The sequence below is a fragment of the Cynocephalus volans genome, chromosome 1 (genome assembly GCF_027409185.1).
Source record: "Cynocephalus volans isolate mCynVol1 chromosome 1, mCynVol1.pri, whole genome shotgun sequence".
NCBI lineage: Eukaryota > Metazoa > Chordata > Mammalia > Dermoptera > Cynocephalidae > Cynocephalus > Cynocephalus volans.
This window is the reverse complement of record NC_084460.1, coordinates 56,627,251-56,639,690: the sequence shown is the minus strand read 5'-3', so window position 1 is coordinate 56,639,690 and position 12,440 is coordinate 56,627,251. Positions and strand designations below refer to the sequence as shown.

The following is a 12,440-nucleotide window of genomic DNA, read 5'->3' as shown; positions in this document are numbered from 1 at the left end:
GCTGTCCTGGGGAACGCTCACACCACTTCTTGTGGTCTTGTGATCTGCCCAGGAATTCATCCCCCGTGTTGTCCTCTGGTTTCTAACACAGTACCCCATTTCCTCTGAGGACAAGAACCTGCACACTGCAGTGATCACTAAGACCCAGGTTGTGACCTTTTATGTTATGAAGAGCAACTAGTCACCCCAGAACACAGCATTTGGGCTGTGTCTTGGATGGTCTTTGAAACCACGCTTTCTTATTGAGAGACAAGAGCGGAGCCCATCAGAGGTAGCAGTTTAGGAGACTGTCCCACAGTTAAATAGAGAACAGTGAACGTCTTGCTTTTTCCTTCTCCTTAGATGTGATAAATGAATTTATGTGACTGTTTCTGATTCTTGGCATTCATTTGGAGAGTTGATATTTCCCATCTGAGTTGCGCACTGAGGTCACAAGTCTGTGTTTTGCACCAGAAACTGGATGGAGAGAAACCACCAGATAGCAGCAAACCCATAGGCGGGGCTTGGCAGCTGGCTTCACACCATGGCCTGCAGGCCCAGGCGTCAGTTCTCTCTGATTTTTCAGTAATGAGTTTTGCTTTTTGTCTCCACATATCTGTAAAGCAGAAATACCCAAGAAATTTAAAACAACAACAGGGTTGTTTCTAGATTTTTCTCCATGTTTTCTTCCCGAGAAACATGACATCTTCGCTTCATCAAAATAATTTTAATAATGGCAGTGTTCTTTGGTAAGCAGCAAAACTTTGAATTCAGCCATCTCATGGATGGGTTTAAATGTAATTTATACAATTGAGTCAGATTCTGTATAGATAAGAAAATAAATGAAAGTTGGGATATTTTAGTTTCCCCTGGAGCCCAAACCTCACTTCTGCATGTTTCACAGGCAAATGTTTGCTGCTGCAGACCTGCAGGACCCGAGAGCAGAGCAGCGCAGTCTCTGTGGCCGCGTGTTACTAGACCAGGAACAGTGACTGCTGCTGGCAAGAGAACATTTACACTGTCGTATTTCAGGATATTGTCTGAAATTCCTGGGCTTATTCTCAGTAGTGGGTATTCCATAAATAAAAACTGAGTTGTAAAAACATCTTTTATTGGGTCATCTTTCTTTCTTTCGTTTTTAGTAGTTTAAAGAACTTCTCGATCCTCCTCATCCACATAACAAGGGATTAGTTGCCGAGATGGAAAACCCTTAATAGACAAAATATAAATAAGTGTAAACTTTGGCCTAGCCTGTCAGAATTAACAAAAATTCTGAGCAGAGTCCAAAATAATGAGGTTTTATTATAGCACTGGATATAGTTTCTGACTGGCAGGTTAGAATTGTTTCAAAATTAAAATTGTCAGTTTTAAATAGTTTCAGGGGATGATGAGGTTTGAAGAAACAATGTTTTGCCACCAGGTGGGGCAAAATCTGCACTGTTATTTTTGGTTAGAAGTCATAGCTGTTTTCCTGGGGTTTCCATATTGTGAACTTCGTTATGGCTGTGCATCATATTTAAAGAGTCTTAGAGATTGATTACTAAAAGAATTAGTCTCTTAAGTTTGTGGGACTAAAAATCTTTAAATGGGCACACCAGTTATTTACTTTAAGTGAATTTGGAGTATTAAAAGTTGAGCATTCAGATTTATAATGGTTGTAAGGTCATGCATCAGTAATACTTTTTAAGTAACATATAACATTTTGGGAGGATTTTTTTTCTTTAGTTTTTAAGAATTTCATTTCTGGCAGCTTAACGTTTTGATGAGTTGGGGAATCTGAACAGAAAATATAGAGCTTGTTGTAGAACTCTTTTGTGGAAAGAAATGTTTAAAGTCTCTTCTGGTACCCGAAGCATAGATACGTATTACTGCTTTGCACACGTCCAATGTATTAAAGTAGTAGAAATGGCATGTTACAAAGGCTCTCCGAGTGTGTTTCCTGGACCCCTGGGAGTCCCCAAAACCCTTTCTGGGACAGAAGTAATAACTAAATCCACAGCAGCAGCCAGGCATGTGAGCTGATGCGTGCACCGCGGTGCAGAGTGGGGTCAGAGCTCGGTGCCACCCCATGGTGCGCTGTGCTCTTCCCCGCCATGCATTGGGGTTTAAAATGCACCGGTTTCCCTTCAGGATGTCCTTGGTGAAGCAGTAAGTATTGTTAATGTTAGTCTCAACCCTCACTTGTCCCTGTGATGAAGGGTAAGCACACGGGACAGGATGACTGCTGTGCCTGGGGGCTGTGTCTCCAGGAGGGCCCAGGTGGGATTGGCATAGTGGCAAGTTGTTCCGGCCGTAACTGGCCACGTCTCAGGGGAAGCTGGCCCTCCCAGGCACGGCAGCAGACACACGGCACTTTCCCAGTTCCGTGTTTGGCATGCCTTTTCCCCAGGATGAACAGTGTGAGTCTCAAGGAGAGAGAGCAGCAGGTGGTATCTGTTGCTAAGGGTAAAATTCAGGCTTTCAAGTAAATATTAGAGTTCTGGAAAACTTGTATCTGCCGTCATGACCTTGATGGCTTACCAATAATTAATGACTTCTGAGGAGGTTGGAGGTGACATTAATGAATGTTTCTTTTTATATCATCTAATGAAATATGTTGACCTTCGGAATCTGCCTGAAACTCAGTGAACGAGTGTTTTCCAAATGACCAACACACACGGGTCAAAGATACGTTCAAAGTGCAAGACAGACTGCTGGGTTTTAATTTAAGAAAGTGTGGAAAGTTCGTTGGTGTGGTTTCAGATTCCATGTTGCAGCGAACTTTTATGAAATTACTACTTGCTAAGATTTGGTTTAGTATCAAAGAACATCCATAGTTATGTGAAAAGATTGTAAAATACTTCTCCATTTCTTAATGACATCTGTGTGAGGCAGGACTTTCTCCGCATTTTTTAACCCACACAATATGGGGTCTGACTGCAGAAGTAGACATGAAGTCCTTCTGTCTTCTATTAAGGCAGAAGTTTGCAAAAACATAAAACAATGCCACTCTTAGCTCTAATTATTTTAGAAATAACATTACTTTTTTATTTAAAAAGTGTTAATGTATAATAGATTTTTAATATTTAAAAAATTTGGAAATATCATTAGATATATGAGAGTACTTTATTTATTTATTTATTTATTTTAAAGATGACCGATAAGGGGATCTCAACCCTTGGCTTGGTGTTGTCAGTACCACGCTCAGCCAGTGAGCAAACCGGCCATCCCTATATAGGACCCGAACCCGTGGCCTTGGTGTTATCAGCACTGCACTCTACCAAGTGAGCCACGGGCCGGCCTATATGAGAGTACTTTAAGCAGTTCATGGAAAAATGGAATTAAAGGATAATACTAATCTTTCTGTGAACTTTTTGATGAACCCTTGTATTCCACATAAACACAAGCTCTCTGGGGTCCTCAACTTTTAAGAGTATAAAGGGTCCCTGAGAAAAGTTGAGAGCTGCCCTTCAAGAAGTGTGAAGGTCAGCTGCACGTCCAGTTCTTGAATTGTCGCTCTCCAGCCTTCTAGTTGCAGGCTTCGTGTTAACAGAGCTGTTGAGAAGGGCGCGCGCGCACACACACACACACGCACAAATATCTGTGTATCTATTTTAGCCTAAGATTCTATAGCATTATCCCTACTTCTGGTTAGAAAATGCAGCAGTTTTCAGCTGAGAAAAAAATGTGTGCTTGGAAATGTAGAGAGATGATTTTAAGTTCAGTGCATGCAGTGTTGTCCTACAGTTTGTTTACTTTCCCACTTTTGGAGATGCCTACCTTTCTCTTCCTTTCTGGGAAAAAAATTGTTATTAATATGATGTGGTTGGCCACGTTCCCTATGTAATGGCACTATGTAGTGGGTACAGTGACACACTAATTCTAAGTTGTGTTAGAAGCTCAACAAAACTTTTTTTACTTTTGCCTTCATGTACATATGTTTTTATTCCACAAGCTTAACTGAAATATCAGATTTTCTGTGTTGAAGAAATTATTTAAAAAATCAATTTTGCATATATAAAATGATCTGATCGATTCTGAATATGTTCTTTATCTCATTCTACTTAACAGAAATAACTATATTTCTCTGATTTATTATTCAGAACTCAAATCCAGAAACATGTTTATTTTTCAGATTAAATTGAATTTTTAAAACTGGTTTTCCATTCCTGAAAACATCTTAATTTCTTTGCTTTTATAAAATGTTCAGTGTTGTGAGTATAAAAGTGTATTTCCAAGTTTCTGAATTCTTGAAGCAATCACTTTGAGGTAGGTTTACTACATTGAAGAGATCACGTGACCGTGATGAAGTCATTGGGCTAATCAGTGAACACTGCAGTCTGAATGGCCACTGTCTCTTTAAGAGAATGAGGCAGAATGTTTGCCTCTTTGTTCCAAGGATGCTGGGGAGACCACAGTTGGAGGAGACAGTTGGAGCAGGCAAGCAGGAGGTAGGAGGTGGTAAGCACCACTCTGGAGGGTGGACTCTGGGCAAATGTGCTAGAAAAAGTAGACATTCAGGTCCTAGCTAGAAATAAAGGCATCTCAAGCAAATGTTTAGATGTGGCTATTGAGAGAGGCTCTAGAAGGAAAAATGTTTTTAAGTACACACCGATGATCTGTGCCATGTTGGTGTTTGGTAATTGTAAACATCAGTCTTCTAAAATTTCCTTAGGCTTTTAATTAAAATGACAATAGAGCTGCAGCATTAAGAGTTTTTGAGCAATTACGTTCACATACATTTGTTCAGCCTTTTCACCTCTTGTTTGCATTTCTCTGCTCTGTATTGGGATTTATTGATCTGGGCTTGTCTCAAGAGTCTGCTCATACTTGGGAAGAAGCTGATGACTGATCTCTGAGCCCTCATCTTCCTGTGCCTCTGCTGGCCTCCCCAGGCAAGCCCAAGGCTGGCCACCTCTTCCTGGGCTGTCCTAGTCCCCTTCTCTCAGAGAGTAGTGATAATACCTGCCTTTCTGTGTAAAAGCCCTTACAGGAAACGGAGGTAGAGTCGTGTGCTTTTTTCTAACTGCCTGGATGTCTTTATAGATCACATAATGTACACTCATAAGATCACTCGGAAAGTTTGGTGCCTTTTTCTTTTAAAACTATTGACACATGGTTTTAGTTACAGTTATTTTAAGTGCTGTAAAATCTTTTTAAATTTTGTTTTAGGAACTACTCCTTGGGAGCAGAGTCTAAACAATTTGAGTTGTTGAAAATATGAATCCTGTTACTTGTGAACAGTGGTTGACGACAATGGTGTTTTGAGGCCCAGCTGTCTACTGACAAGAGATTTCATCAACCAGGTTTTTTGTTGTATTTTGGATTCCAGGAGAAAACGTGTCCAAGCTTTCAGTGTTGGGCAGGTAAAGTATCAATAGTGTTAAACAGCAGCAACTAAATTTTAACTTGAAAGTTTGTATTTTCTATTTATAAAGTGTCGTTATTTGTAAAAAAAAAAAAAAACTGATATAATGTAGCATTCATATTTATTTGAAATATTTTAACCTTTAAAGTTTTCAGTGGAGTGTTTAATCATCTGTTAGGAATTAGATTTAGATGCTAACACCAGAGTCAAGGGTTTGGATCCCCATACCAGCCAGCCACCAAAAAAACAAGTGGAATTTGATTCAGAGTTCCTTTATTCCCTCTGCAGAAGGCCATCCCCACAGAGGCAGGACCCAGCAGTGGAGGGACTGCATACATGTGCCCTTCTTGGCAAAGGCCCCTAATGACTGTGTCTTTAGTAGAAGTTCAAAGTGTTGTGTGAAAATTGGGACTCAACCCTCTTTTAAGATATCTATCAGATTTGCTGCAAATTTGATTTGTGCAAGAGGGAATCTGTTTTCCAAAAAGTGAAACTTCTAACAAGAACAAGTAAACAGTTGTAACAACTGTAGTGCACTAACTGCTCTGCTATGTATGTGTGTGTAAGGAGCATGTCTCTGCTTTTTGTGTTGTTTCCCACATTTAAAACCCATGACCTTTTGAGGTCAGCGTTGCCTCCTAGATGGGAGCAGCTCAGTGTGACCTGCCCCAGGGACCCCAGCAGGTGCGGGAAGCACCCCTTTGTGTTGGCCGCTGTCCTAGAGGCTCCTCCGTGCGCTCTGGGCTCCCTGGGGTTTCTACGCTGACGCCCTGGTTTCGTCCAGCTGTGTCAGGTGATGAAGGAAGGGGTGTGGTCCTCGCCTCAGCAGCTTCTGAGTGACCGAGGAGTTGGGGGGTCAGGTTCGCCATCCGGCAGCACTTGTAGCTGGACAGGAAAATGGGAAGTGACAATATTTAGATGGAAGGAAAAAAAAAAGACTTACATTGCGAGTGACCTTACATTTTGTGTATTCTTATTCTTATTGTATATTTTAAGGTTTTCACTTTATACCAGTCCTTCCCCTCGAATGGAGCATGGTGTAAACCAGAGTCATCATTAGCATTCGAATGCGGTTGAAGCCTGGACAACAGGGAAGAGAGTTCTCACGGTATATACTGTCTTTTTCAGGTTTTGTTGTTTTAAACAATAGTAAAAGTTTCACAAACATGATCCTTTAGAATCTGTTAGAAAGTGGGGGGAAAAAGATATAACAACCACAATTACTTGAAGTTGATACAACAAGCAAACAGAAAGGACATTGTTGGGGGGGAGGGGGGGGAGGGAGAAGGGAGGGAGGTTTTGGTGATGGGGAGCATTAATCAGCTACAATGTATATCGACAAAATAAAATTAGAAAAAAAAAAAAAAAAAAGAAAGTGGGGGGAAAAGAAGAGAGAAGTAGTATACCTTAAAGCTTGTTGCCTAGGTCAATATTCCCTATGTGTCTCAGTTACCTGTTGCTACTGACAGTGTCCCTTAGAACTCAGTGGACTAAAATGAGGCCCATTGGTACCTCTCAACCATGTGGAATCTGGGCAGTCCGCCCACTTGGTGTCCAGGAAAGTCACTCAGAACTCAGCCAGCAGCAGGTCTGGCATGAGGGATCTATGGCAGCATCCCTCTTGACCCTGGGTTGGGGCGGCTGAAAGCCGGGGCTCTGCTGGGCCCCTCCCCTCCATGTGGTCTCCAGCAGGGTGGTCAGCAGCCTAGGGCTCCAGAGCCCATGGCGGACATGGCAGTCCTCATACCAGCTGTCGACCTCACTGTACATGATCGTGTCCTTGCCCTGCTTGTGCTGAAGCTTGTTCCCTGGGCTCCCCACTGTGTAAAGCCTTGTCTGAGCAGGTGAATGGCAGCAGTGCACATTTGACTTGCTGGCTGTGTTTCCTCCTACTAAACGTTAGGAATGTAACTGTTAAAGTTTTCTTAATGAGTCACCTCACGTACCACACTTCACAAGACACTGGTCAACAGCACTTATGTCATGCACAGCTCCATGTTTTGTAGGTAGAACATTGTTCTGTCTCATCCCTCTTCTTATTTACGTTTAGGCAGGTTGTGCTCCCTCTTATGTGCAGTTAAAGTCACGTGATCTTTTAGGTCCGTGGTTTGTTGGTCATGATGTGATCACATTTTCTCATTAGGTATGGAAGATAAAGGAGACCCGAGCAGTGAGGAGGCGCCTAAAGCTATCAAACCCACAAGCAAAGAGTTCAGGAAAACATGGGGCTTTCGAAGAACCACTATTGCAAAGAGAGAGGGTGCGGGAGACGTGGAGGCAGACCCGTTGGAGCAGCAGTCCCCACGGCAGCATGGCCTCTCCTTGCGGCGCAGCGGGAGGCAGCCAAAGCGCACCGAGCGGGTGGAGGAATTCCTTACAACAGTTCGGCGCAGAGGAAGAAAGAATGTTCCTGTCTCCCTTGAGGATTCCAGTGAGCCAACATCTTGTCCAGTCACAGATGTTGAAACTGCCTCGGAAGGGAGTGTAGAAAGCACCTCTGAGATGAAAAGTGGCTCCCAGTCTGGTTCCACAAGTGTACAGGAAGGACCAGCCTCTTCTGGAAAGGCCACAGGAGGTGAGGACGAGGAGGACACCTCTGACAGTGACAGCGATGGCCTGACTTTGAAGGAGCTTCAGAATCGCCTTCGGAGAAAGCGAGAGCAGGAGCCACCTGAGAGGCCCGTGAAGGGCATCCAGAGTCGCCTGAGGAAGAGGCGTCGGGAGGAAGATCCCACAGACACTGTGGATGTCGAAGCAGGCAGCACAGTCGAGAATGTTCTGCCCAGTAAGCAAGAGCCCGACACGGACCAGGAGGCCGTGTCCCAGGCAGTGAACGATGACCAAGAGAGTAAGCTGGAGGGGACAGCGGCCCAGGGAGTTAAAGATGAAGAGCCAGGAGATGCAGGCAAGCCCAAGCCTGAGTGTGAAGTGTACGACCCCAACGCCCTGTACTGCATATGTCGTCAGCCTCACAACAACAGGTGGGTTGTGGGAGGGCTTGGCTGCCCCAACTTTCAAAGAAATCGGGTGATGAAAATAGCATTTGTATTTGTTTTGATTTTAAAATGTTACAGAGCTAGGCTGGATGAATAATTTATTTATTTGAAAAAGATGAGTACATCATTGTCAAAAAAGAAAAAAAGGACTGCCTGGGACCACCCCCACCCCTCCCCTGTGGTAGCCGCTGGCCTCATGGTTATTGAAAGTCGGAGTGGTGAGCATGAGGGGAGGCAAGACGCACCTTGTTCCACACACAGCCATGTGCAGCCAGTGACTGTGGTGTAGACCACACATGCTCCCAGGAGTCTGTCGGAGAGTGCTCCTCTAGGTCCTTCCTTGGGAGACCTAGCAGAGGGCCACATGCAGACTATGGTTGAACCCTGTGTGGACATGGGGGCACGACTGAGAGCCTTTGCTAGAATCTGGTATTAAGAAACTTCTGTTGGCTTGTTGGCGGGATGAAGGCATCGCTGCTGCTCTGAGGAGGGGCACGCTGGAGTGGTTGGGGTGGAGGGCCCTGAAGCCTGTAGTTCACACCAGTCCAAGGTAAGACAGACTTAGTTGAATGTTAGTGAAATCAAGAGATGGGCATGAAGGTGTTCCTTATTCTGCTCTCTGTACTTTTCTGTGTTTGCATTTTTTAAATAATAAAATGTTAAAACCATGTGACTTCTTAATATGTCAAAAAGTGAGAGTTCATTCCTTCCTCCCATTGCTAATATGATTTTTTTATCTCAGGTTTATGATTTGCTGTGACCGATGTGAAGAATGGTTTCATGGTGACTGTGTGGGCATCTCTGAGGCTCGAGGGAGGCTTTTGGAAAGAAACGGGGAAGATTATATCTGCCCAAACTGCACCATTCTGCAAGTGCAGGATGAGACTAATTCAGAAACTACAGATCAGCAGGAAACTAAATGTAGACCTGGAGATGCTGATGGCACGGACTTTACAAGTATAGGAACAGTGGAGCAAAAATCCAGTGAAGACCAAGGGATAAAGGGCAGAATTGAGAAAGCCGCTAATCCAAGCGGGAAGAAAAAACTCAAGATTTTCCAGCCTGTGAGTATTGTGCCGAGGTAAACATTGAGGGCTGGACCTTATGGATTCCAGACTGGCTATTGTAGAAATACCGAGGCTAGGAAAGTTTCTGTCTTTTGGAATAAGCTAATTTCTCATCAGGACGGGCACTGCCTCTGGGGCGGGGCCTCTTAAGCTCTGCCCCCGTCTCCTGCCCCCACCATACGGATGAGCATCTCTCCCTGCCTCGTCTGCTGTTGTGGACTTTATCTTAACTGTTGGCTTTTCTTTATGAATTCTTGATGTACTTACATATTTTAGGTGTACTTGCAGAATTGTTTTTGAATTGCTGAAGTGCGTGTGCCCCTCTGTCCCCTTATACCACCTTGAGCTGCCTTGTGGTTCTTGTGCTGACTCAGCATGGGAAGCCCTGAGTGGTGGTGGTGCCCGAGTCAGTATGACCCTCACTGGTTCTTGTGCTCAGTGTATCGTTTCTCTGCCTTGCAGCTGTTTCCTCAGTTCTCTTTCCTGCCTGGTTTTTATGCCCCTTTGGGGCTGTCATTGTTTTTCCCGTGCACATCAGTGTCTACTTTTGAGAACTGGCACGGGTAATCTCCGTTCCAGTTCCCACAAGGGGCGTGGCTTGGAGTGTGTTTCACTCTGGGCCTTCCTGGGTCCCTGGCCCACCCCTACCCTGGCAGCATGTCTTCTAGCAGGGTCAGCCTAGTGCTGAGTCTCAACGTCTCTGCCTTATGAATGCTCTTGCACTGTGTTAGCTGCAAGGTGGACATGTGCAAAGACCGAGCTATTTGAATAAATGTGTCACAGAAATATTAAGAGGGACTGGATGGAAATGTGACATTACTGTTCATGTCACAGTCATTAAGAAAAATTAATGAGGAAATTTGTCAATTTCATGTCTTTATTGTCAATGTGTTTGACATAAGCCTATATAAAATCCTATTCTAAGTAAAACAGATTCTGTGGAGGAATAACAACTATGTTAAATGTTTAATTTGAGAAATAAGGTTTTGCTTAAGTACCCTTGAGGGACATGTTCATGTGTATTTAGTCCTGACCATCACAACCTACTTTAGTAATTGTAAACAGAAGTTGCTAAGTATACTTCTCGTGCTTTTTTAGTTTCTTGTTACTGCATAGCACACTATCCCAAACTTAGCTTAAAACAACACACATTTGTGGTCTCGGTTGCCTTGTGTCACAAGCCTGGGCATGGCTTAGCTGGGCCCTCTGCTCATGGTCTTAACAGGACTGCAGTCAGGGTGTGGCTGGAGCTGTCATCTCATCAGAGGCTCAGCCAGGAAAACATCCCCTTCCAGAAGCTCTCCCATCATTTAGTTTATGAGTATGTCCCATGCAGTTTTTGTGGCACGCTTATGCTAAAATTTTTCTTATCTGAAATTCAACTTTAGTCAGGTGTCCTGTATATTATCTGGCAGCCTTACTTAGATCCTGACCTTGGATGGCCCTCTCAAAACAGGTCAGCTTATTTCAGAACTAGCAATAGAATCTTCTCTCTTCGGGAAAGGCCCAGTTTCTCTCTTAAAGGTTTTTGACCATTAAGTCAGCCTTTTTTGGTCATTTCATTTGGGACCTTGATTACATCAATGCAGTCACTGCACATTTGCCCTATTGCAGAATCTGATTGTGGGTATGAAATCACATCCTGTCCATGGACCTTGCTCATGCTCAAGGGGGGGATTAGGCAGAGCATGTGCACCAGGAGCAGGAGTCCCAGGGGTCACCTTAGAGTTCTGCCCACCACAGATGGTGTGAGGGACAGTTAAAATGTCAGTGCCTTGCCTTGGGGAAATAACATTTGTGTAGTTTGAATAAACAGATAAGTTTTTATTCATATTAAAAATACTGTTGCTATCTCTTAATTAAAAATAATGACCTTGATGCTATAGTGATTTTACAAAGCATTTTAACTGCTGAAATTGGCAAGCCCACTGTCTGAACCTGCCTGTTTTGCTCTGCAGGTAGTGGAGGCTCCAGGTGCCTCCAGGTGTACTGGCCCTGGGTGCTGCAATGCGGCGCAGCCTGACTCGGTCTACTGCAGCAACGACTGCATTCTTAAACATGCTGCAGCTACTATGAAATTCCTAAGTTCAGGTAAAGAACCAAGACCAAAACCTAAAGAAAAGATCAAGATGAAGCCAGAAAAGCTCAGCCTTCCAAAATGTAGTGTTCAGGTAAGTCGACTTAGACCGGCCGTCCGAGCAACTGGAGCAAGAGTGTGCAGAAGTATTTCTTGTAGACTTGTTATATTTATTTGTAAAATGCGGGGACAGCAGGTACAGATGACACGCAGGTGGTGTCACCTTCACTTTTGTCTTCCACCTGTTTTCTTTGCCCATTGGCTGATTGGCTGAGGGATGAAGTCATACAAATACAGTGAATTAAAGGCAGGTAACTCGCTGCTGCATGGAGAGCATAAGGCTCAGGACGCTGGCAGCAGTCTTGAGAAAAGACCTGCTAACCACCGATGAAGTTCGCGTGGAAAGTAGACACACAGGGCAGCTGGGGGTGGGTCCTGGAGAAGGCTGTGTCCTTCAAGGACTAGCTCTCAAGATTGTCCTGTTTTAGTATCTGTGGGATTGGGGAGAATACAGGATGGCTAGAAGTCACAGGCTCTTATCTTAGAACATAGGCCCGTCCTGGGGCTCAGGTTGACGTAACTGTGTCATGTCCTCCATTATATTTATGACGAAGCATTGGGGAGTTTTCTCAATTACTTTCAAATGCTTATGTAGCTTTTAGATGACTTAATTTTAAGGTTGGAAGTGTTGAACTGTAGCAGTGCCACTGAAGCAGTTGCTGCCGCACATGAGAGGAAGATGGCAGCCCCGAGCGTGCCTTGGGCCTGGCTGAGGGTGCAGAAGCATCAGGTGGGGTTTTCTTGCCTCCCCATGATGCCACCTTCGTGCCTCACTCAGCAGGGTCACAGGAGGTTGTTTGTCGGGAATGTTCACATTGCCCAAAATGTTGGAATCCTGAATATGAAGTGGAAATGCTAAGGGTCCGCTGGATGTGCGAGGGTGGCCAGACTGCTGCTCAGCAGATGTGGCGTGC

The 12,440-nt window shown here is 44.2% G+C and overlaps 1 protein-coding gene across 8 annotated transcripts in view; it reads left to right on the top strand.

Moving 5' to 3' along the window:
- DIDO1 (death inducer-obliterator 1) overlaps positions 1-12,440 on the top strand; it is a 52,718-nt gene that overhangs the window by 14,150 nt on the left and 26,128 nt on the right. For 7 of the 8 annotated variants that reach the window (XR_010022991.1, XM_063091654.1, XM_063091693.1 and 4 more), the window contains exons 2-6: positions 5,131-5,324; positions 6,323-6,434; positions 7,470-8,307; positions 9,065-9,386; positions 11,348-11,560. Coding sequence is in view for 7 of the 8 variants with exons in the window: in XM_063091654.1 (XP_062947724.1) it covers positions 7,472-8,307; positions 9,065-9,386; positions 11,348-11,560 (1,371 nt within the window). In the remaining variant the exon portion in view is untranslated. The remainder of the gene's footprint in view (positions 1-5,130; positions 5,325-6,322; positions 6,435-7,469; positions 8,308-9,064; positions 9,387-11,347; positions 11,561-12,440) is intronic. The other variant, XM_063091685.1, reaches the window with a different exon arrangement.